Source organism: Heptranchias perlo, chromosome 1 (genome assembly GCF_035084215.1).
Source record: "Heptranchias perlo isolate sHepPer1 chromosome 1, sHepPer1.hap1, whole genome shotgun sequence".
NCBI classification, from domain to species: domain Eukaryota; kingdom Metazoa; phylum Chordata; class Chondrichthyes; order Hexanchiformes; family Hexanchidae; genus Heptranchias; species Heptranchias perlo.
The window spans coordinates 123919081-123944978 of record NC_090325.1 but is presented as its reverse complement, the minus strand read 5'-3'; the positions used below and the strand labels follow the sequence as shown (position 1 = coordinate 123944978).

Here is a 25898-nt window from a genome sequence, read left to right as displayed (position 1 = left end):
AGGTGCTAGGCAATGACTCTGTCTTGCAAAAAAGGCCCAACCACCTCCCCTGATTTTCAGTACCATCACCATTGTCGATGCTTTCACCACCAACATCCTGGGTGGTCACCATTGATCAGAAGCTTAACTGGACTGGCCATATCAACACTGGCTACAGAAGCTGGGTGTTCTTTGATGAGAGGCTCACCTCCTGACCCCTCAATGCTTCTCCATCCACAAGGTTCAAGTCAGGAGTATGATAGACTACTCACCATTCATATGGATTGATACAGCAGCAGTAACATTCAAGAAGCTTAACCCTATCCAGGACAGAGCAATCTTCTTGATCAGTGCCTCTGCTACTGAACTCAATATGCGACGTTCCATCACCAGCGCATTAAGGATACGCTGCAATAACTAATCAAGATTACTTTGACAGTACCTCCCAGTGCATAGCCTCTACCACCAAGAAGGACAAGAGAAGCAAGATCATGGAAACACTATGATCTCCCAGTTCCCCTCCAAGTCACAAACCATCCTGACTCAGACATGTGCTGCTTCTTCAACGCTGGGTCAAAATCCTGGAATTACCCACACTGGTTGCTGTCTTCTTGAACCAATGCAGTCCTTCTGCTGATAGAGATTCCACAAAGCTTTATCAGCAGAAGGACTGCAGTGGTTCAAGGAGAAGGCCCACCATCAACTCAAGGCAGCCGGGGATAGGTAATAAATTAAAACTTGCCAGCATTGCTCACATCCTAAGAAGGATTATGTTTTTTAAAAAAACTTGCCATTTCTTAACAGCCAGTGATGGAGTAGCAGATACCTGCGAGTAGGTTGTCCTAAGGTTAGAGATTAGTAAGTGATGTGAGAGAGTGGATGGGAAATTCAAAATGAAAACCAAGCCCATTGACTTCAGGTTTGGTCAAGTAGGGTTCAGGATAGGAGGAAGCACCAATGACAACTTGCTATGACTGCCATAGCACATCCTTTGAGCCTTCAACGAGAAAGAGTGCACATTGATGGCATTCCTGCTTGTGGAAAAGGTGTTTGGCACAGTGGACTGCGATATGCCACCTCCCACCTTGACATTCCCAGTGAACTGATTCAATGGATATTGAATTTCCTGGCAGAGCAAACATTTACTATCAGAGTGGGTACAGCAGTTCCATTATTTTCTGCCCAAAGGCAGGAGTTTGCCAGTGCTCGGTTGTCAGCCCACCCCTGTTCCTCATTTATGTTAATGCCATTCCAGCACCCGAACAAAGGATTGGGGCTTGCTCACAGTTTGCTGCTGATGTTGTCATTTGGATATCCTCCTTGAGTTTGGAAATGGCATCAGTAAAGCTAGAGATGTCTGGGTGATCTGGAGAAACAAGCGTGCCAATGGTGAATTCTGCCAAACTCCAGAATATCTCAATGTGAGCTATTCTCCAAAAAAAAGCAAGGACAAGGAACAGACTGTAAGGATTGAGCTGCTGTCAAGACCAGCAGACAGCCGAAGTTCCTGTGCATAACTTTCCAAAGAAATATGACTTGGTCACAGCATGTCGGTGACATCAGGGCATCAGCCAGACTGGGCTGATTGTGAGCCCCCTGTGGAAGGAATCACTGCGTTAGCTCCAGAACTTCCCTGAAGCTGTACAAATCCTTCACCTGTACAAATCCTTCACCTGCCCAATCTTGGAATATGGCCATCCAGCCTGCTCCGAAGTGAGTCAGCCACAGATTAAGCAGTTTACAAACAATCCAGAACTGAGCAGTAAGGGCAGTATATCGCCTCCCACATTAAGGATGGCTCAGGGATCATTACCCTTTACTCATCCATTTTATAATGACTATTCTGGAATATAGCAGCCAATTCCAAGTGTGGATTTCAGTGCCACTCAGTTAACCCTAATGACACAATCCTCCAGTCATTGCATGTTGCTAAGGTCTGTCATTAACTGCCTCCCAGAATTTCAGACTAACTCAGCATTGTCAGCGGTGACAGGAAGGGGGACAGAACCCATCCTGGTATATTTGCAACATTGCACTGTATGTGGGTCTGCAGTAGGTGGCAGACCGTAGCAACATGCAATGACAAAGGATACTGTTGCAGGGATTAACTGAATGGCACTGAAATCCACACACCACTTGGACTTGACTGTTACATTCCAGACTATTCCATATAAAATGAATGTGCAAAGGGTAATGATCCTTGAGCCATCCTTAGTGAGCTCCCAATGTTACTAACCTTTATGCTGACCATTTGTGTGGTTTCTATGTTTATTAGGTGAACATTAATGTAGAAAATGTAATTGGGCATTTTCCCCCTGTACCAGCATTAGGCTAACTGGTTTGTTTTCAGGTTTCATGTGTCACTTATTGGGATAACATTTGCTTCCCTCCAAACCTTGGCAACATGCTCCTGTATTTATGGAACTGCCACACTTATGAACAAAAGCCTTTCCTATTTTCTTGAGTATTCTAGGGTGTATCCTTCTTAGCATTTCTGCCTAACTTTTAAATCCTTGAAATCTGAAAACAGGAATTTCCATACTGTTAAGACAAAAAAATTAGCTAAGACAGAAAGCTGTGGCTATATAAACGGAATGTTTAGACCTGTGCATATCCTATCAACCTGTGTAACTGATGCAGTGATGGTGGCTTTGTGATTAGTGTCATCTCACATGGACACAAATCTTAGCTTCCAGCCCATACCACTGCAATCACTTTATTCTGTTGGGTGCAGCTGTGCCTCAACAGGAGCAAGTTCACACACCAAAAGGTATATGTTTTAGAAAGTGAATGCATATTTAAAAAGGAATATTTCAAAAATGCAAGGCTTGACTTTTTTTTAGCATTTTCATGGTATGAATGAAGCACCACCTGGGCCCTGGTGCACTACTGCATTTGTACACATTCTGTTGTGTCAGCTGGTACATTTACATTGGGTCCCACAAGGTATATTCTATATGTAACATAAATTTGAATCAAATAATTTTGTAACAACTTTTTGGGGAAAAAGGTTCTCTGCTAGAGCAATCTTGGACCTCCAGTCATCAGCCCTTACCCTGATAAATAAACCAAAACAAACAGTTAGCAAAAGTGACATGAGTAGTGCTTCAAGAGTAATGGGGCATTGCTTGTTTATTTTAACTGTAGTTAAAAATGGAAATGAAAAGCTTAACTGCAGTTTAATAAGTCACCTGGTGTTGATATATAGCAAAACAAATGCCAAAACGTTTAAGAGCATTAAGTTAAATTGGCTTATAGGGCATTCATTTCTTGAAGGTCAAGAGACTTTTTTTGGATGTCAATTTAAAAAGAAAAACCTGTCAGACTACAGAATTAAGAATTATTTTTGTTTGTCAATTTTAACTCCTTTTCCTTTTCTGCATGGCTGAAAGCATAGATTTCTGCATTAAAATTTCATTGGTGCCAATTGCCCTCTGGTATCTTGTCCACTCACATTTCATGTGTCAGCCTAGGCAGTGTGAATTAGCAGGCTATATGACTTGGGGCATCAAAGCTGAATTTGATTCTTTTAACATCTGATATCGAGATGAGCTTGCTTTCTAGCAAAGGTCACTTAGATAGTGTTGCTGACAATCTCACTAAAGTGATTTAGGTGCAATGCTTCATTAAACGTATTAAAAATGTACTTCAAATGACACAATTCAAATGCACATACATATTGTTGGCTCAGCATGAGCAAGAAATGTTCAGTTTTAATATACTTAGAACATTAAACCTCATTAACTAACTTAGTATATTTGCTGGAATGTTGGCACAAAAATAAATGCATATGCTGGGTATCTATTTGTAGATATGTTCTACCCGTCATAATGCGGCACTGACTCCATATACTCCAATACTGCAATTTTATTTAATTTGCCTCTTTGAAGTGTGACATTTACCAGTACCAGCAGAGCTAAGCTGGGAATACACTATGCTGAGAATTGAGAGAACAAATGTGTTCTCGTACCAAAGAGTGATCGAGCATCAACTAGGGAAGAGTGCTCATTCTGATTGACTTATAATGGCAATATTTTTGAAAAAATATATCCTATACTTAACAGCACATCACTGAAAATAAAGAACCTTTAAGCAATACTATTAGAATACCTTTTTTCACATAAGACATGAATTAAATGAGTGCTGTGTATGTTGCCACTAGAGACATTATTAATCTCAAACACTTAGATGCTGCATATACAGTTGATCAGTTGATGGCAACAAATAATAATAATTTGTTTGATAAGTATTCTCCCTGGAACGTCATCTCATTGGGAGTCAAGTTGGCAAGTTCAATACCTTGAATATTGGCCATTGTAGCACTGCATCAGTAGCAACTTTCAGTGCTTTTCTACCTTATCTTCATTAAGATTGTACTAGGTACTGTTGTGGTAACATCTCATGCCAATTGTATAGTGATATCCATGCCTTTGAAGAATTTTTTCCTTTTTTTTGTGTGCTCACTATGTTCATTTTATTAAGGTTTAGGGTAAATTAAAGTTTTTGTCTGTGTCTGCCTGTCAGTTTTCTCAGATTTCATTGGTCTTTCATTGACAGGACTGTCAATCAATGGGATAGGAGATGAGATAGAGCCCAACCACCAATCAGCTAAGACATGTCACAAACCCCAACCAATTGGAATGGGAAAGGCAGTTGCCAAAAAAAAATTCAGCCATTTTCTCCAGTAGGTGCTGCTATACTAAATCATTTTAGCAACCATTATTTCCATGTAGGTGCCATTGTACTATATCCAGCCAGTACTTTTCTGAGGATGGCCTGTGTTCTGATCCCTAACTTAGGCCTGTATTCAGCTTGCGCTTTATTCCTGAGACCAGGTATTGGCATTGGCTCTGCTCCATTCCCTAATCTGCAGTGTTGGAAAAAACCACCAACTTTGTGTATTTAATAAAGTTCTCTTGATTTTATTTCCAAACTTACTGATGCTGAAATGAAGTTGTGCTAAATACATTTCTGACTTCATTTCACAAACCATATAGCCCTGGGAGCATAGCACAGAAGTTGGTAGAAGGAAATGAGAGCGTTCAACAGATGAAAGTGCTGTTGAGGGAAAAGGACAGGTAGAGAGACACCCTTGAGAGTAGGAAGGGTTAAGCAGAGAGATGCTGTTCAGGGGAAGAAGAGAGAGACATGTAAACTCTGGTGGGGGTAGATGGAAGAGGGAGTGAGATGCTTTTGTGAAGGGGGTGGGGTGCTTCTCTTGGCTCTCCTGGGACCATAAAGGGCATTGCTTGGGAGGATGTAATAGGCCCATCTTTATAATATAGTGTGTCCTCCAACTTAGGCCATGAACAACATCATTGAAGATCCATAAGTTTATCTTCACTGTTGAGATTCTCAGCATGCAGGTTGCCTGTGAGGAACTAATTTATGAAATCTAGTTAAAATATTGGTTAAGTGTTATATTATGGAGCTTGCATCTGGATAGATTGGATGACTCACAGGATATGTGACCTTGTAACAAATGCTTGCATGCTTTACTCACAACGGCGTTACTAGGATAATAGTGATGCAGTGGTTGCATGTAATTTTTTGTATTATGTCCCCACACACAACTTTTTTTTAAAAATCCATCAATGCAATTATAGATATAGACTTTCTAATCTTATCTGGAGAAAGCATTTTGACATGTATAACACTAAGGTGAAACACTGTTACAAATCACTCACTGGTGACTGTAGTATTCTGAGCAATTTGAAGTGAAGAAGGGTATTCCCAGAGCATGAAACAGTATTTGCTTAAGTGCAATATCCTCATAATGCGTCACTAGAGCAAAAGGAAATGTGAAATGGTTAGTTTTGAAAGACTCTGATATGGAAGAAGAAGAAAAATTGATCTGAACAGAATTAACATCTGCACTTTGTGGAAAAAGAAACCCACCCGTCTTTAGACTGCTCATGTTCTAGTAAGTTTCACCCTTTTTTAAAATTGCCTCTGCTTCTAATATTTTACATTTTGTAGTTCCAGCTGTTATCAATTCATATTGTATAACATGTCCACTACGTACAATAGCCCTGTTTGTTTCTAAAGCTAAAATGCTGTAGCGAATAGATCTTCATTTATCTTTCAATCCATGTCAAATCAGAGATGTTTTGCATACTGTTTGTATTTTTTTGAGAATAAAAATCTTGTTATCCATTTCTTTTGTCTCTTTCTGGGCCATGGGTTTCTAGTCATATTTCCAGTATGTTTGAATCTGAACTCGGCAAGTTGAAGAACTTCTGGAATTATCTGCTTCCTGCGTATCTTGTCCTTGGATTCATTCACGTATAAACAGTGTGATTGTACCATTTCACAAACAACCATGTTATTTGTTAGCATAAAATTGTGCAATCTCATTGTGTGAAGATACTCCGTAGAATTGTAGTGCAACAATAGTACTGAGACAGTTGATTATTAAAAACAGGAGCACTCAGCAAAGGTCTTGGTTAACCCCACAATACTTTGGGAAAATAACGTTGTGTAATGCAAATCCAATGGTTGCGGGGGTTTCCAACTTGATATAGCTCCAATCCCAAGCCACATAATTCTTTTTCGGCTTTAATTATACTTTCAATGTTGCTAAATGCCACTAATCAGCTGCTCAGGACCTCGTGATTTGAGAAGCATTTTGTTATCATACGGATCACCTGTCTTGAGGCCTGGGAAGCAGAGGAGCGTTATATACAAATGCAATTCATGGTGTTGGAACAGATCACTGGAAGAAAAGGCAGTAATTTGAGATCACTGGAAGAGAAGGATGTAGTTGGGAGAATAAAACCATCAGGAGCAGTCAAGGGGAGAGCAGTGGGAGAAAGAATAAAAATGGAACGGTCAGAGGTATAAGGAGAAGCAGAGTAATGACAATTTGCATTTCCACAGCTCAGACATCTAGGAGCTCTTTACTTGGTGGTGGACCCTGATCAGGAAGGGGGTGGGGGGAAGGGGTTGGGGATTGAATTTGTATTCATAGAGAACAGGTTTAACGAAACTTTTGTATAGAGACGCTAGTGACAGGTGCTGGAAAGAAAGTAACAGGGTCGGAGCATTGTGGCTGAAGGAGTAGGTGCTGACAGACGAGGGAGCAGGGAACAAGAAGTGAGCCAATGTTTAAGGAGCATATAGCTCAGCTGTAGGAGGCCGCTGAGGTAGGGTGGAGCAAGGTTACGGAGGGATTTGAAGGTAAGGATAATGATCTTAGTCGAGTCACTGGAGTGTGGGTAAGCTAATGTCGTTTGAGGATTGGTGAATTGTAGTTTGTGGATGGTTAAGAAGTCAGTGAGAAGAAATTGAGCCTCAAGCTACTAAAGGCATAGATAGGGAATTTGGCATCGGGGGGAGAGGGAAAGTGGGGACAGGTGGTTTAGCAGCTAAAGAAAGTCATCTTGGAGGAGGAAGCTGAATCTGGGGTCAAGTAGTGCACTGAAATTCTGCACCCTTGGGCTTAGCAACTGGAGGAGTTGAAATAGTTAAGGTCAGAGGTACTTGGGAGTTTATGGGAGCCAAAGAGGATAGAATAGGTTTTGCTGACATTTAGCTAGAGGAAATTTCAAGAACAGAGAAAAGGGGACAATAACAGACACACTAAAGAATAATAGAATGGGGAATGGTAGTACACATGCCATAAAAACCATGGGCTCGATGTTACCAGGGCTGCGGGTTCGTGGCGGGGGGGCTATTACGCGCCCGGCGAAATCAGTCTGCCCCCCCCCCCCCCCCCCCCCCCCCCGCGCGATCGCAGCCTAATTAGATCCACTTACCTGGTCTTCCGGGTTCCCCACTGCTGATCTGCGCGTCAGGTGCGCAGTAAGGTCTGTCAGCTGGAGGAGCTCTATTTAAAGGGGCAGTCCTCCACTGACATGCTGCAACAAATAGCAAAAATTACAGCATGGAGCAGCCCAGGGGGAAGGCTGCTCCCAGTTTAATGATGCCTCACTCCAGGTATCATTAGATGGGGTGAGGAGGAGGGGGAGGACAGAGATCATCCCCCCCCCCCCCCCCCCTGTCAGGCGGGAGGAAGCGGCCTGCCTCTGCCACCAGGAAGGCCTGGCTCGAGTTGGTAGAGGAGGTCACCTGCACCACCAACATATTGCCCACCTGCATACAGTGCAGGAGGCGCTCCAATGACCTCAGTAGGTCAGCCAAAGTGAGTACACTTACTCATTCCCCTACACTCCATCTGCCACATCACCGCCCCCACCCCACATCTCCTTCTGCACTGCCAACACTACTGTCACATCACCCCTCATACCCACTCAAAGCTCATCCTCATCTTACCTGCACTTACTCACCTCGCCAGTACTCATCCCGCCACTACCACTCAACCCAATCCTCATACAATCTCATGGCTCTATCTCATACTCACCCTCTCGTGCATCTCTTTCACAGTCAGCCTCACTCAACCTGCCACTACCTGTGCTGCAGCCACAGGGCATGCATCACATATGTGCAGTAGGCAGCGTTAGGCAAATGTGTTGTGAGCATGAAGGGGATGCACAAGGGTGTTTGAGGGTTTGTCGTGGTTTTTACTTATATTGAACTTCTGACCAACTCATTACATATTATATTGGCACCACTACTGCCACGTCTTTGCGAATCTTGTCTGGTTTGTGCAATAATGCCCTTTCCTGAGGATCACGATGAAGATCCACAACTGATGGCACCCATTGTGTCACTGCAGAGTGGGTGTAGGTGTATTTGCAGGGCTCTTTTGTGCAGACGACTGAGACACGTCGGTGATGTCCCCGGTGGCACCCTGGAAGGATGCGGAGGAGAAGTTGTTGAGGGCAGTGGTGACTTTGACGGCGACAGGTAAGAAGATGGTGCTCGGGCCAGCCGGGAGCAGCTCGGCATGAAGGAGGCTGCAGATGTCCACGACTACATGTCGAGTGACTCTGAGCCTCTGTGTGCACTGCTGCTCAGAGAGGTCCAGGAAGCTGAGCCTCGGTCTGTGGACCCTGTGGCGAGGGTAGTGCCCTCTGCGATGCATCTCTCTCTGCGGTAGCCCTCCCTCCTGCTGTGCAGGTGGATGTGTCACAGCACTCTGTTGTGGAGCTCCACGTGTCAGAGGTGGACGGCGTGGCCGGTAAGGCTGGTGATGCTGTTCGCCCTCCGAGGAGGTCATGACTGCAGCTACAGCGGCCCCCATCCGGAAGATGTACATCTGAGGGGGTCCGCAAGGTAGGTACATGTCTCTGGACCCCGGGGTAAGTGTTCAAGTTGGTGAATTTTCTTGTCAGGAGGAGGGTGGTGGAGGCCAAACTTTGTCCCAAGTGACAGAGTGGCCTCCTGCAATGAGTGAGGGTCTCCTCCTCCCCCCACCTGTCAAATGGACCTTTGCATGCTGCCACAGGCTGACAGCTGCAACACGTCCATTTCAACTGGGAGTGTTTCCCCCAGTATGGGAAACAGTCCCAGTTGTCTGTAAAATGCCACCCCTCCTCACATAACCCCTTAATCAGGTCTGTTAATGATCTGAAATGGCTAGGTAAATATTGTCAAGTGGTACCCCGCTGGCTTTAATTGCCTGCGGGAGTCCCACATGTGGGGGCTGCGCGTGCACGTCGGCGCGTCTGTGGGGAACCCGGAAGTGGGTGGGTTGGACCCGGGCTCCGGACTTGCTACGGGATTCCCCGATTTTCGGAGCCCCCCGCCAGGAACGTACCCGATAGCGGGTGCTAAAATGAAGCCCCATGATTAAGATAGTACCCCATCCAGAATGAGGTAAGCAGACCTGGAGTCAAGATAATAGGGGTCCCCTGCCGTAATATGTTTGTGTCCCAGAACAAAACTAAATAATTGCGGAAATGCATGAAATTGCACGGTTTGTGTAAATTTCTAAATGTTCCAAGGAGTACATATTCCGCATCCAGCTGAAACAATGGCCCACTCAGTGCTTGATTGCCATAGTTGAGGGGGTCACAGCGCATGTCTTACAGGGGTGGGTGGGAGGGTAACCTCTTGAACTGGCCCTGTTGGGAATGCTTGTAGATAAAGATCTCCAAGTGATCATGTTTCAGTTATTTTGTTGGTTTTGTCTAACCATTTCAGCAGGATTTGGTCATGTTTCTTTCCTCTATCTGGTGATTCAAAAGTGAAGGTTTTGTGCTTAGCTTGTGTAATAAGTTGTTTTTTAAAACAGAGTATTGTTTTGTTATAATCTGTCAGATCATTGACCTCAATGCAATTCTCACAATTTTGTTTCTGTTCAGTCGTAGTTAGTAAGGAACGTTTTGTCAATTTTGGCATTTTTCTTACTTTGATTAAGAAAATTGCCCATTTATCTGTTATTGATGTCATACTTTTGTACACAGTGTTACCTACTTTAGAACTGTCAAGATTTCGACAGTGGTTTGTTGACTCTTAGCAGCATACGTGTCTGTTCTAGCAGCTGAATTTTGGCTATCAGGATAATGTTTTGACTGTGGAGGTTGGTGATGTTGTCTTGTGTCCAATCATGGTTATCCCATTTCTTACAGTACATCCTAGCATTTTAAAAGAGGTGGGTACAAAGATAGTGGATGCATTGGTTTTGATCTTCCAGAATTCTCTAGATTCTAGAATGGTCCCCATGGATTGGAAGGTAGCAAATATAACCCTGCTATTCAAGAAAGGAGGGAGAGAGAGAACAAGGAACTATCGACCAGTTAGCCTGACATCAGTAGTAGGGAAAATGCTAGGATCTATTATAAAGGATATGATAACAGGGCACTTAAATCATAATATGATTAGGCAGAGTCAACATGGTTTTATGAAAGGGAAATCGTGTTTGACAAATTTATTGGAGTTTTTTGAGGATGTAACTAGCAGGGTAGATGAGGGGGAACCAATGGATGCAGTATATTTGGATTTTCAAAAGTCATTCAACAAGTTGCCCTACATGAGGTGGTTATACAAGATTAGGGCTCATGGGATTGGGGGGTAATATATTAGTGAGGATTGATTGACGGACAGAAAAGAGAGAGAAGGAATAAACGGGTCTTTTTCAGGCTGGCAGGCTTTTTTTTGTTCATGGGATGTGGGTGTTGCTGGCAAGGCCAGCATTTATTGCCCATCACTAATTGTCCTTGAGAAGGTGGTGGTGTGCCGCCGCCTTGAATCACTGCAGTCCATGTGGTGAAGGTTCTCCCACAGTGCTGTTTGGTAGGGAGTTCCAGAATTTTGACCCAGCGATGATAAAGGAACGGCGATATATTTCCAAGTCGGAATGATGTGTGACTTGGAGGGGAACGTGCAGGTGGTGGTGTTCCCATGTGTCTGCTGCCCTTGTCCTTCTAGGTGGTAGAGGTCTCTGGTTTGGGAGATGCTGTCGAAGAAGCCTTGGCGAGATGTTGCAGTGCATCCTGTGGATGGTACACACTGCAGCCACTGTGCGCTGGTGGTGAAGGGAGTGGATGGGGTGCCAATCAAGCGGGCTGCTTTGTCCTGGATGTGTCAAGCTTCTTGAGTGTTGGTGGAGCTGCACTCATCCAGGCAAGTGGAGAGTATTCCATCACAATCCTGACTTGTGCCTTGTAGATGTTGGAAAGGCTTTGGGGAGTCAGGAGGTGACTCATTCACTGCAGAATACCCAGCCACTGACCTGCTCTTGTAGCCACAGTATTTATGGCTGGTCCAGTTAAGTTTCTGATCAATGGTGACCCCCAGGATGTTGATGGTGGGGGATTTGGTGATGGTAATGTCGTTGAATGTCAAGGGGAAGTGGTTAGATTCTCTCTTGTTGGAGATGATCATTGCCTGGCACTTGTCTGGCTCGAATGTTACTTGCCACTTACCAGCCCAAGCCTGGAAGTTGTCCAGGTCTTGCTGCATGTGGACACGGACTGCTTCATTATCTGAGGGGTTGCGAATCATGTGCAATCATCGGTGTACATCCCCATTTCTGACCTTATGATGGAGGGAAGGTCATTGATGAAGCAGCTGAAGATGGTTGGGCCTAGGACACTGCCCTGAGGAACTCCTGCAGCAATGCCCTGGGGCTGAGACAATTGGCCTCCAACAGCCACTACCATCTTCCTTTATGCTAGGTATGACTCCAGCCGCTCGACAGCCAATGATTCCCATTGACTTCAATTTTACTCGGGCTCCTTGGTGCCACACTCTGTCAAATGCTGCCTTGATGTCAAGGACAGTTAATCTCACCTCACCTCTGGAATTAATCTCTTTTGTTCATGTTTGGACCAAGGCTGTAATGAGGTCTGGAGCCGAGTGGTCCTGGCGGAAACCAAACTGAGCATAGGTGAGTAAGTGCCATTTGATAGCACTGTCGACGACACCTTCCATCACTTCGCTGATGGTGTGGAGATGCTGGTGATGGACTGGGGTTGACAAATGTAAAGAATCTTACAACACCAGGTTATAGTCCAACAATTTTATTTGAAAATCACAAGCTTTCGGAGGCTTTCTCCTTCGTCAGGTGAATGTGACGAACATTCACCTGACGAAGGAGAAAGCCTCCGAAAGCTTGTGATTTTCAAATAGAATTGTTGGACTATATAACCTGGTGTTGTAAGATTCCTTACACTTTGCTGATGATTGAGAGTAGACTGATGGGGGCAGTAATTGGCCGGATTGGATTTGTCCTGCTTTTTGTGGACAGGACATACCTGGGCAATTTTTCACATTGTCGGGAAGATGCCATTGTTGTCGCTGTACTGGAACAGCTTGGCCAGAGGCGTGGCTTGTTCTGGAGCACAAGTCTTCAGCACAACAGCCGGGATGTTGTCGGGGCCCATAGCCTTTGTTGTATCCAGTGCACTCAGCCGTTTCTTGATATCATGTGGAATGAATCGAATTGGCTGAAGACTGGCTTCTGTGATGGTGGGGATATCGAGAGGAGGCAGAGATGGATCACCTACTCGGCACTTCTGGCTGAAGATGGTTGCAAACGCTTCAGCCTTGTCTTTTGCACTCTCATGCTGGACTCCATCATCATTGAGGATGGGGATGTTTGCAGAGCCAGCCTCCTCCTCCCGTGGGTTGTTTAATTGTCCACCACCATTCACGACTGGCTATGGCCGGACTGCAGAGCTTTGATCTGATCCGTTGGTTGTGGAATCGCTTAGCTCTGTCTATAATATGTTGCTTCCGCTGTTTAGCATGCAAGTAGTCCTGAGTTGTAGCTTCACCAGGTTGGCACCTCATTTTTAGGTATGCCTGGTACTGCTCCTGGCATGCTCTTCTACACTCCTCATTGAACTAGGGTTGATCCCCTGACTTGTTGGTAATGATAGTGAGGAATATGCCGGGCCATGAGGTTACAGATTGTGCTGGAATACAAATCTGCTGCTGCTGATGGCCCAAAGCGCCTCATGGGTGCCCAGTTTTGAGCTGCTAGATCTGTTCTGAATCTATCCTATTGAGCACGGCGGCAGTGCCACACAACACATTGGATGGTGTCCTCAGTGCGAAGACAGGGCTTCATCTCCATGAAGTATGTGCGGTGGTCACTCCTACCAATACGGTCATGGACACATGCATCTGCGACAGGAAGATTGGTGAGGACGAGGTCAAGTAGGTTTTTCCCTCGTGTTGGTTCACTCGCCACCTGCAGCAGGCCCAGTCTGGCAGGAAATTTCCTTGCCCATGTTTGACCTGATGCCATGAGATTTCATGGGGTCCAGAGTCAATGTTGAGGACTCCCAGGGCCACTCCCTCCAGACTGTATATCACTGTACCGCCAGCTGCGGTCGGTCTGTCCTGCCGGTGGGACAGGTCATACCCAGGGATGGTGATGGAAGAGTCTGGGACTTTGGCTGAAAGGTATGATTCTGTGAGTATGGCTATGTCAGGCTGTTGCTTGACTAGTCTGTGGGACAGCTGTAACTAGTGGGATGCTGCAAGGATCAGTGCTTGGGCCTCAGCTATTTACAATCTCTATCAGTGACTTAGATGAGGGGACCGAGTGTAGTGTATCCAAGTTTGCTGACGATACAATGCTAGGTGGGAAAGTAAGCTGGGAGGAGGATGCAAAGAGGCTGCAAAGGGATATGGATAAGTTAAGTGAGTGGGCAGGAAGGTGGCAGATGGAGTATAATGTGGGGAAATGTGAAATTATCCACTTTGGTAGGAAGAATAGAAAAGCAGATTTTTTTTTAAAAAAAGGGTGAGACCCTAGTAAATGTTGGTATTCGGAGGGATCTGGGTGTCCTTGTACATGGATCACAGAAAGTTAACATGTAGGTACAGCAAGCAATTAGAAAAGCAAATGGTGTGTTGGCCTTTATTGCAAGTGGATTGGAGTATAAGGGTAAGGATGTCTTGCTGCAATTATGTAGGGCTTTGGTGAGACCACACCTCGAGTACTGTGTACAGTTTTGGCCTCCTTACTTAAGGAAGGATATACTTGCCTTCGAGGGGGTGCAATGAATGTTCACTAGATTGATTCCTGGGATGAGAGGGTTGTCCTCTGAGGAGAGATTGAGTAAAATGGGCCTATATTCTCTGGGGTTTAGAAGAATGAGGGGTGATCTCATTGAAACGTATAAAATTCTTAGAGGGCTTGACAGGGTAGTTGCCGAGAGGCTATTTCCCCAGGCTGGAGAGTCTCGAACTAGGGGTTGTAGTCTCGGGATAAGGAGTCAGCCATTTAGGACTGAGATGAGGAAAAATGTCTTCACGCAGAGGGTTATGAATCTTTGGAATTCTCTGCCCCAGAGGGCTGTGGATACTCAGTCATTGAGTATATTAAAGATGGAGATCGATAGATTTTTGGACACTAAGGGAATCAAAGGATATGGGGGTAGGGTGGAAAAGTGGAGTTGAGCTAGATCAGCCATGATCTTATTGAGTGGTGGAGCAGGCTCGAGGGACCGTATGGCCTACTCCTGTTCCTATTTCTTATGTTTTATGTTCCTTTCTTCAGTGTCAATAGTTGATTTCAGTGCCTATTGGTTAGATCATGTATGTTGATGCAAGAGCTTGGCGTATAATCCACTGTGTCTTGTTACAAGTTTAATTTTCTCCCTTTTTAATATTCTCCTACCTTCCCCTTTCCTGAAAGCAATTACTCTTGTTGGGGAATGGTTCCACAGATCCACCAGGCTTCTAGTACGTTGTTCAAGTGGCCATTCTTGTGATGAGGCCTAGACAGTGACTGTGAGCAGCTTGTTTGACCATGGGAGGTATCCCAGTCGTGTACATTATCAGCAGAATTCATTGGACAGCAGTCCTATCCGATACTCTTTCCCTAACCCAACCACCCCCCCCCCCCCCCAAAAAAAAAGAACCTGGAATGCTGAAGCCAAATTGTTGATCCTGCTTCTGACTGTGATCATCTAACTCAGCACAGAACAAGGATTGAACAGGGAACCTCTACCAAAAAGGAACATTTGCTCACTGAGCCAACAAGAGAGTTTAATAGTGGTATATTTTAAGGTGCAGGAGATTTTTTGTGTCCTTTTATCAGGAATCTTTTTTAAAATATGTTTGATTAAGGCATCACTGGTTTTTTATTTTGGAGAGTGGGGGGGAATATGGAGCAAATGTAATTTTAGCACATTTCACAGCCTATGCATTCCCATGTGATAGTTTGAGAGAAAAGTTCTGGTGATTGCAGTTGGGAAGCATAAACCACTGTCAGAGGCATGGCTATGTGTAAACAGCAGTCAGAGTCTGGGAGAATGTTTCCAAACTCCCTGAAGTGATGGTGGGGTTGGAGAATTAGGTTGAAGGGATGTTTGTGCTCAATGCAAATACAGTTCTTCAGATTGCTTTTTATATCTGTACACCAGTTGCATTTTTAGAAGTCATCTTTTTTCGTAGTTATTTTTTTACAAAAGTAGCTTGTCTCTCCCTGCAGATTCTATGGCACCTGGACATTTTCCGACGTAGCTTAAGACAACTGCCTGGACACGTGTGCTCGGGAAATGCTTGCATATTTTGCGCTTTGAAGGTAGGATCAACTTTCAGAGATTATTACAGCAGTGCAATAGAGCCCATTTGTAATTGTGGCATTTTATCCCTGCATTTGATTTTGGGTTCATTTGACCATGTCAATATGTATTTTTAGATCTGACTTTCTGAAAGATGCTGTTTATATGTTTACTTGCAATTTATTAACCACTCACTAATTTATAATTGATATATGACTCAAAGTCTTAATAGACTTAAAGATTTGAGACAAAAAAATCAACTTTGACATTCTGAAAGATTTTTAAACCTTGATTTTTATTGTGTGGCTACTTGTCTATTTGAAACCAATAACTGCATCTCATATCTTTAGGCTCCAATTTTCTTCCTCTTTCTCCTCCTATTTTTGAGCAAGCTATCACCTCTGGCCTCAAATAAAATTCCCATATCTCTATTGCTAAAGCTGCCTTTAAGAAGTTTGATTTCCTTTTTATGTCAAACACTGCTATTCCCTCATCAAGTTTTAATGATATAAAATATATGTCCTGCGCCCATATCTGGGGAGACTCTTCCATCACCTTTCACCTGTGCGTGGACAGGGTTCAAGGAAAAAAAAACTTGTCTGATAGGCAAAGCCTCTCTATTGTGCAAGCTTGCTGGTCTTTCTCTATTTTATCAATAGTGCTGGGTCTGAACCTTCTTCTCTTCCTTCTAAGGTCCAAATATGCTAACTTACATGTTACTCTTCCTTTCTGTCTCCCCACTGTGTTGAAGTCAAGACATTTTGCATATTCCAATTATTTTTTTCCTAGGACTCCAAAACTCGAACTCTTCAAGTCCCAATCACTACTTTACAATTTGGTTTTGCAATTTAAAAAAAAATCAGGATGCAAGATGTACTAATATCTTATAGATGCCTATTGGTTAGAAAATTAGAGGTTATGTTTTCCATATGGCCACCTGGTTCTGTGCTGCCTTTTCAGATGGGTTGGTAATTTCTCTTGTGCCCCATTAATTGTCTTGAAAGAGACTTGTTTATTGCAGTAGTGTGGAGGAAGATTCTTCATATTGTATGTAACTTTAACAGGACAATTTACGTAAGCGTGTCTTAGCCCTCTTAGTTCTAAACATGACTAAGTATAGCATCCTGAAGGCAGTTGCTGCCCGTGAAGTTGAAAAATGAAATTGCTTTATTTAATTCTTGAGGTTGAGCTAAACGTATATTGCCTGCTTTTTTTCCCCACTGTTGCAAATCATTTGTTATTTTGTTGCAGAATATATTTGTAGAATTTCAAAACAGCAGGGAAAAAGCCCTTCCATCCGATGCTTTACGCAATGCTCTAGCTGAAAGCTTTAAAGATGAGCATCGTTTTCAAGTAGGTCTAATGAATGATGCAGCAGAATGTTTTGTAAGTATCTCAGTGATTTTAGTGTTTTATTCCTTCACATATGTTACAATATTAAATTAAACTAGTAATTTGTATGTCTGGTCCAGTGGTGTGGCTGTGTTCCAGGAGAGCTCCTGTGACCTAAATTCAGATTCATACAAGCATCTACAAACATCATGGCAGACAGGCGCCAGAGATCGACCATAAGTGTGTAGTGGAGGATGGACTCCAGCAGGAGCTATTCAAATCAGAATTTAGCTAATCAAATTAAGGAAATAGTTTGATTCTGGGGGAGCTCCATTGTCCTAAGCTTCCCAAACAGTTCAGAGGCTCAGCAGACAAGGTAAATTTAAAGATAAGAGGATAAATTACAATGAGATCTCTGTCCTAAGGAGGAATATTAAATACAGCATAGGCAGAAGCAAAGTTTAAGGCAAAGCACCAGGAAGAAATCAAGAGCTAGGTATATAGTGAGCATAGTTAGGTCAGCAATTAAAGGGAATAAAAGATTAAAGTAAACTCATAAAGGCTGCATGTAACAGAGAGTTAATTAAAAGGGGACAAATGGAAGAGATGAAGAAAGTAGGTTTTAAAAGGCATCAGAAGATGGAAGTCACAATGCGTCTTTGCTGTAGAATGTTTACGAATAGATGGGCTAAAAGATGTGAAAATTGCCTACTGATCAATATGCTTAAAAGAAATTATTATGGCTTTAGAGAGGAAGGTGCAGGAATTTACAAGGGCAAACATAATTAGACTCAGTAAGTGAGTCGCTACAGGTCAGTAGATGGTCCAGGCTATCACTAGAGCATTGACAGGGGGGAACCAGAATCCAGAATGAGATATACCATGGGGGAGGTAGTAAACAGATGGACATGGGCACAGTAACCCAGACAAGTATACGTGAAATGGAGACCAGGAATAAGCTGACACTGAGATACTTGAAAGGAGGTAAATCTTCATTAAGATGTATATACATATTAGGAATAAGATGCCAAACCTGGTGTGGCAGTAGGGAACCACAGTGTGCTGTGAATGTCAGAAACATGGCTAAATAATAAGGATGGAAGTGTTCAGAAAACACCACGGACAAAAAAATGGAGGTGGTGTGTCCCTATATGTCAGGGACACTTGGGAAGTAAACACAGTTGATCCTGTTGAAAGAGGGAAACTATAGAATGAGCTACTCTGGGTAGGAATCTTTTAATGTGGGAAAAAAAAATCCAACCTAACACTATGCTACAGACCCCAACCCCTGGGCTGGTATAAGTAGATGGACAAATTACGCTACCAAGAAATAAGAGTATGAGAAAACAGGCAAGTTATTTTAATGGGAGACTTCAATCAACCAGGTATAAACTGAGAAACGCAAGTGTTTTAGGATCAGAGTTGTTAAATGTAAAGCACCATTGTTTTATGACAGTGCATCAAGGGAATCTCGAAACAGAACTGATTAAAGGACCCAGTATAGGAAATTGAAGTCATAGCACCCTTGGGTCAGAGACCACAGTGGCCCGTAATTTGCTCCAAGTGGCAAACGAATGCCACTCGCCGCTCCAGAGATTTATACTCCCCACACTAATTTACTTTACTGCGGGAACTTCCTCTAATAGGAAGCGGAGAAGAGCCCAGCATTAACTCCAGCGAAGCTAGGACCCATGGAAAAAGCCAGAGGATTGATCTCTCCCCTCGACCAATCAGTTTGCAGTATCCTTGAAAAGCCGCGAAGAGTCAAAACCTTGAAATATAATCTGCAACCCAAAAACTAGGAAGTGAAAACTACGGCAATTAAAATCATTTGTAAAATCGGTTATAGACAGTGAAAAAGAGAGGGTAAGAAACAATCGAATTAAATAAGAGAAAAAGGAAAAAAAATTGAATGCTTTTTTAAAAAAGAATAAATTTTTAATGACCATGGAATCCTAGAAAGGTTACAGCACAGAAAGAGGCTATTTGGCCCATCGAGTCCGTGCCAGCTCTATGCAAGAGCCATCCAGCTAGTCCCACTCCCCCGCCCTATCTCCACAGCCCTTCAAATTATTTCCTTTCAAGTACTTATCCAGTTCCCTTTTGAAGGCTGAGATTGGATCTGCCTCCATCACCCCCTCGGGCAGTGCATTCCATATCCTAACCACTTGCTGTGTAAAAATGTTTTTCCTCATGTCACCTTTTGGTTCTTTTACCAATCACCTTAAATCTATGCCCTCTTGCCCTTGACCCTTCCGCCAGTGGAAACAGGTTCTCTTTACTCTGTCTAGACCCTTTGTGATTTTGAATACCTTTATCAAATCTCCTCTCAACCTTCTCTGCTCCAAGGAGAACACCACCAGCTTCTCCAGTCTATCCACATAACTAAAGTCCCTCATCCCTGGAATCATTCTAGTAAATCTCTTCTGCACCCTCTCTAAGGCCTTCACATCTTTCCTAAAGTGTGGTGCCCAGAACTGGACACAGTTCTCCAGTTGTGGCCGAACCAGTGTTTTATAAAGGTTCATCGTGACTTCCACATTTTTGTACTCTATGCCTCTATTTATAAAGCCCAGGATCCTGTATGCTTTTTTAACCGCTTTCTCAACCTGCCCTGTCACCTTCAATGATTTGTGCACATACACCCCTAGATTTCTCTGTTCCTGTACCCCCTTAGAGTTGTGCCCTCTAGTTTATAATGCCTCTCCTCGTTCTTCCTACCGAAATGAATCACTTCACGTTTTTCTGCGTTAAATTTAATCTGCCATGTGTCCGCCCATTTCACCAGCCTGTCTATATCCTCTTGAAGTCTATTACTGTCCTCCTCACTGTTCACTACACTTCCAAGTTTTGTGTCATTTGCAAATTTTGAAATTGTGCCATATACCCAAGTCCAAGACATTAATATATATCAAGAAAAGCAGTGGTCCCAGCACCGACCCCTGTGGAACACCACTGTACACCTCCCTCCAGTCTGAAAAACAGCCATTCACCCCTACTATCTGTTTCTTGTCACTTAGCCAATTCTGTATCCATGTTGCTACTGCCTCCTTTATTCCATGGACCGCAATCTCGATGATAAGCCTACCATGCGGCACTTTATCAAACGTCTTTTGAAAGTCCATATACACCACATCAGTTGCATTGACCTCATCGACCCTCTCTGTTACTTGATCAAAAAACCCTGTCAGGTTGGTTAAACACGATTTGCCTTTAACAAATCCATGCTGGCTTTCCCTAATCAATCCACACTCGTCCAAGTGACTGTTAATTCTGTCCTGGATTATCGTTTCTAAAAGTTTCCCCTTTAGGAAAGATGTGAAGGCCTTGGAGAGGGCGCAGAAAAGATTTACTACAATGATTCCAGGGGTGAGGGTCTTTAGTTACATGGATAGACTGGAGAAGCTGGGATTGTTCTCCTGGGAACAGAGAAGATTGAGAGGAGATTTGATAGAAGTATTTAAAATTATGAAGGGTCTCGACAGAATAGAGAGAAACTGTTCTCTTTGGCAGAAGGGTCAAGAACCCAACAACATAGATTTAAGGTGATTGTCAAAAGAACCAAAGGTGACATGAGAAAAAACGTTTTTACACCGAGTGGTTATGATCTGATTGCACCACCAGTGGGGGTGGTGGAGATAGATACAATTGTGGCTTTTAAAAGGGAACTGGATAAGTACTTGAAAGGAAAACATTTGCAGGGCTACGGGGATAGGGTGGGGGAGTGGGACTAGCTGGATTGCTCTTGCATAGAGCCGGCAGGGACTCTGGATCGAATGGCCTCCTCCTTTCTATGATTTTTAAAATCAACTCAGTGGAAAACTAAAGTCAGAAAAGGTGAACAACAAGAGTAAAATAAAAAGAATCATATGATGAGGAAGCATCTTGCATGCACTGGTTTCAGAAATTATTGAACAGAAAGATGCTGTTCAGATAATGGTTTGTTCAGCATCTTTAATACACTGCTAGACTTGAGCCAAGATGGGGAGTTTTTCAGAGACTCTTGTCTCCTCATTGTGCAGGTTCAAACGTCTTTTGTGTCTCTTCTGTAATGTATTTTACATCGTGGGGTATCTGCAGCATTTCTTTGATCTGTGATTAAACCCAGCCCCTTTTGTGTGCATCTCCCTGTCACTTCAGTCTTTTCTGGCACTCTTGAATCATTGCATTAGATCCACTAGGACATCTTTTGGTATGTTGATTTGTCCAGGCTAAACCTAAAAACATCCAGATTGGTTGCCACCTGTAAATAGGGATCTCACTCTGATCTTGCACAAGTTAATGTACCTTTTTGAACCTCTTAGTGCATGTAATCTTAAATTTAGTCGTGTAAGACTGCACTTTTGGTTATACTGGGCTCAGCTTGCATGGTTAGTGACATTCAGGCACTAATCATTAATCAATCCAATTTAATTTTGTATTAAAATTGAATGCATTTTAGGCTGATTCAGATTTCCTGTTAAAGGTAGTTTCCTTGGGCATCTTTGAAACAGCAGTCCATTGAAAATATAAGTAAAACTGTCATATAGAGCAAACACATGCTTAGCAAATGACGTTAGCATTAATTATTATGTTACGCGAGAAGGGGGACAGGAAGGAATTGAAGAATTCCAGGGGCATTAATCTGCTAGAGTGCTCCTGAATTAGATGCATTTAGACGGAATGCTGGAGAAAAGTCAATGTGGAGTTAACCAGCCCTTCATGTTGGGGTAGATGATTGGAAATTACTGAATTTCATTACATCTATTTGTGAAGCACCTTGGGGTGTTTTTTAATGTTAAAAGGCAAGATAGAAATGCAAATAGTGACTGTAGCAGTAGTTGTATTAGTAATTGTTTTAAGTATGGATTAACTTTTAGTTCCAAAGAAAAGTGCCATATCATTTATACTGGGTAGTAGCTTCAAGAATTTCAATGGCTGCAACAAGGCCTGTCCTAAATTGGAGTCACGATAAGCATCATCTTTGTTTAAGCTTCGTCACCTTCTGGAATATTGAATTTACGATAGTGTGTTTGAATACAGGGCCAAGTAAAATCAATTACTACTAGACACATAGCCAAATCTGCAATTACCTTTATTTGTAATTCCTGTTGGATCGTTTCAATTCTCTTCGATTCATATGAAAAATTGCCTCAGTGCCTCTCCTAACATTATGCAATGCAACTTCTGCCTTCTCTCTGCAGTACCCTTTTTATATGTTTTAAAAAACCTTCCATGTACTGGCTGTGTAAGTTCAAGAAGTTAAATGTGAAGGCAAATGCTGATGCTTAGAATAGATTTGTATGTCAGATTTCAAATGATTGGGCTATCAGAAATTTTAAGGGGACATGTATACAGATGTGACCTTTATTTGAAGAGAGTCTGTTACTCCACTATTGTGTTGTACTGAGCGATTAGACATATGTGGATTTGACTGGATTTCTGTTTTCTCTCATTTTTTCTTTTTTTAATTGTTGCTTAAAGTTATCTACAGATCTTGAGGAAAGGGGTAAATGTTCATCTTTCAGTGCTTCTGGTGTTGAACCATAATGGGAATTATCTGCTGTGAGCGTGAAAGATGATCTGCCCCAACTAAATTAGACCAGGACTTCTAATCACGCCCATGATTCTGATGCTAGCATCACAAGATTTCACTTTATTTTCCTGTTAGGAGAATATTTTGGAGCGAATTCACTTGCACATAGTCTCAGATGCTGAAATGGATACATGCACTGCTAAGTCTTGCATCACCCACCAGAAGTTTGCAATGACGCTTTATGAGCAGGTGAGATATGAAACTGTTTTTATGCATAATAAATACCATATAACTAAATATATGATCAAGTTGTAGTAAGCTTTGAAGAGATACAGATTTCTTAACTTTATGATGGCAGATGTTGGGTGAGTAACCATGTGGGATAAAAAATTCCAGCAACATATGTGTAATTGAAAAATATTTTCCTTTGGAGAACTATGTTTGTTGTACTGGAATAGCATTGGTTTTTTTTTCCAAGATATTTAGCATTCACAACTTTCCTTTGTAGCACTGGAATATACTGATGGTTTTAGGGTAATACCATTTCTTTTGGAATAAAAATAACCATTTATTGCATTTATTCAAAACAAAAAAAAAGTCATCGTTCCCTACTGTTTCTGCATCCGAGTCAGTAGATCATGGGTGCAAACCTCACTCCAGGAACTTGAGCACGTAATCTAGGCTGACACTTCTGATAATGCAGCACCTTCAGGACTGCACTGAAGTGCTGTGTTTTGGATGAGATGTTAAACTGAGATCCTGTCTGCCTGTTCAGATGGATCTAAAAGGTCCCTTGATACTATTCGAAGAACAAGGGAGTTCTCCTAGTATCCTAGCCAGCATTTATCACTCAACTGACACTACCAAAACAGATTAACTGGTCATTTATATCATTTCTATTTGTGGGACCGTACTATGTTCAGGTTGGCTGCTGCATTAGTCTACTTGACAACAGTGAACTACACTTCAAAAGTAATTAATTGATTGTGAAGAATTTTTGATATCCTGAGGATGTGAAAGGTGCTTTATAAACACGTTAATTTGTCCTTCTTTCCACGTGAAGCAACCTGTGAGGTGGTTGCATGAAGTAGCTTTACATGTTTTCACCAAGCGTTATAACCTGATGGGATAGAATAACGGATGCTTCAATGTTGGAATTCTGCAAATCAGCTGGAATGTATATGTCTTCAGAATCCTTATTGGAGTTTCTTTACTACTTCGGTATAATCCTGTTTATATGAAGAATCCTAGATTACCTACATTGGTACAGTAATCCTTTGAAAGAAGTTCAACCTCCACATATGAAATTTCTTCCCAGCTTGCTGTTTGATCCCTTTTTCTGTCATGTGCTGCATGGACTACTTTGATTTTGTTTATAAATGTTATGTTGAGGAACAGCACCTCATCCTTCGAATAGGCACTTTACAACCTTCTGGACTCAACATTGATTTCAATATCTTCAGATTATAACCACTGCTCCCATTTTTTTCATACAGCAGGTGCTGGTAATGGCTCTGATGTTGGCATTTACAGCTCCTCTAGACCCATCTTTTTGTTTCTTTATTTGTCCCATTACCACCCTCCTTGCCTTGCACCATCATCCCTTTTGTCATTTAATCACTCCTGCCCTCCATCCTATCACAGAACTTCCCTATTGTTCTTTCCTCCCCTCCTCCTCCCCCTTTTCCTGGCTCTGTACTTGCTTAAAAACTGTTTAATCTTCAATTTCTTCCAGCTCTGACGAAAGTTCATCGACCTTTGGCTAACTAAAGAAGTTAGAGAGCATTAGATTGAAAGAAGAGGCCTATAATGTTGCCAAGAAGAGTAATAAGCCTGGGGATTGGGAGAGTTTTAGAAACCAACAAAGGACGACCAATTAATTGATGATAAGGGAGAAAATAGAATATGAAAGTGAACTAGCAAGAAATATAAAAACTGATTGTAAGAGCTTCTACAAGTATGTAAAAAGGGAGAGAGTGGCAAAAGTAAATGTTGTTCCCTTAGAGGCTGAGACAGGAGAAATCATAATGGGGAATAAGGAAAATGGCAGATGCATTAAACAAATATTTTGTATCTGTCCTCACAGTAGAAGACACAAAAAGCACACCAAACATAGTGGGGAACCAAGGGGTAAATGAGAGTGAGGAACTTAAAACAATTAATATCTCGAGGAAAATGTACTGGACAAAATAATGGGACTAAAAGCCTAAAACTAACGGACCTAATGGCCTACATCCTAGGGTTCTTACAAAGGTGGCTGCAGAGATATTGGATGCATTGGTTATGATCTTCCAAAATTCTCTAGATTCTGTAACAATCCCAGTGGACTGGAAGGTAGCAAATGTTATCCCACTTTTCAAGAAGGGAGGGAGAGAGAAAACAGGGAACTACAGGCCAGTCAGCCTGACATTGGTCGTCGGGAAAATGCTGGAATCCATTATTAAGGAAGTGATAACAGAGCACTTAGAAAATCATGATTAGGCAGATTCAACATGGTTTTATGAAAGGGAAATCATATTTGACAGATTTATTAGAGTTTTTTGAGGATGTTACTACCAGAGTAGATAAAGGGGAACCAGTGGATGTAGTATATTTGGATTTTCAAAAGACATTCGATAAGGTGCCACATCAAAGGCTACAACACAAAATAAGAGCTCATGGTGTCGGGGGTAACATATTAGTATGGATAAAGGATTGTTTAGCTAACAGGAAACAGAGTAGGCATAAATGGGTCATTTTTCAGGTTGGCAAGATGTAACGAGTGGAGTGCCACAGGGATCAGTGCTTGGGCCTCAACTATTTACAATCTATATCAATGACTTGGATGAAGGGACCGAATGTACGGTTGCTAAATTTGCTGATGAGACAAAGGTAGGTAGGAAAGTAAGTTGTGAAGAGGACATAAGGGGCTCGATTTTAGGGTCGGGTTACCTGCGGGTTTCCAGCGGGGGGGCCCCGAAAATCCCGATCTCCGATCACGTGACCAGATTCGGACGAAATCCCGGCCACTTCCGGGTACCGCGCTGACGTGCGGGGCTGCGCGCGCAAGCCCCGCTGGTGGGAATCCCGCAGGCAATTAAAGCCAGCGGGGTTCCACTTGAGAGCACTTAACTTGCTCGTTGTGGTCAGTTAATGAGCTGAAGCAGCTGTCAAAAGAGGAAGTGTGGGATTTTACGTTCAAAGCAGTCAGTTTCCCACACTGG

General features: G+C 42.7%; 1 protein-coding gene across 1 annotated transcript in view; it reads left to right on the top strand.

Annotated features, from left to right (window-relative positions):
• Window positions 1-25898, top strand: part of LOC137325611 (inactive ubiquitin carboxyl-terminal hydrolase 53-like) — a 102481-nt gene that overhangs the window by 15113 nt on the left and 61470 nt on the right. The window contains exons 2-4 of the mRNA XM_067990880.1: window positions 15776-15868; window positions 17100-17234; window positions 22831-22944. Of these exons, the coding sequence (XP_067846981.1) occupies window positions 15776-15868; window positions 17100-17234; window positions 22831-22944 (342 nt within the window). The remainder of the gene's footprint in view (window positions 1-15775; window positions 15869-17099; window positions 17235-22830; window positions 22945-25898) is intronic.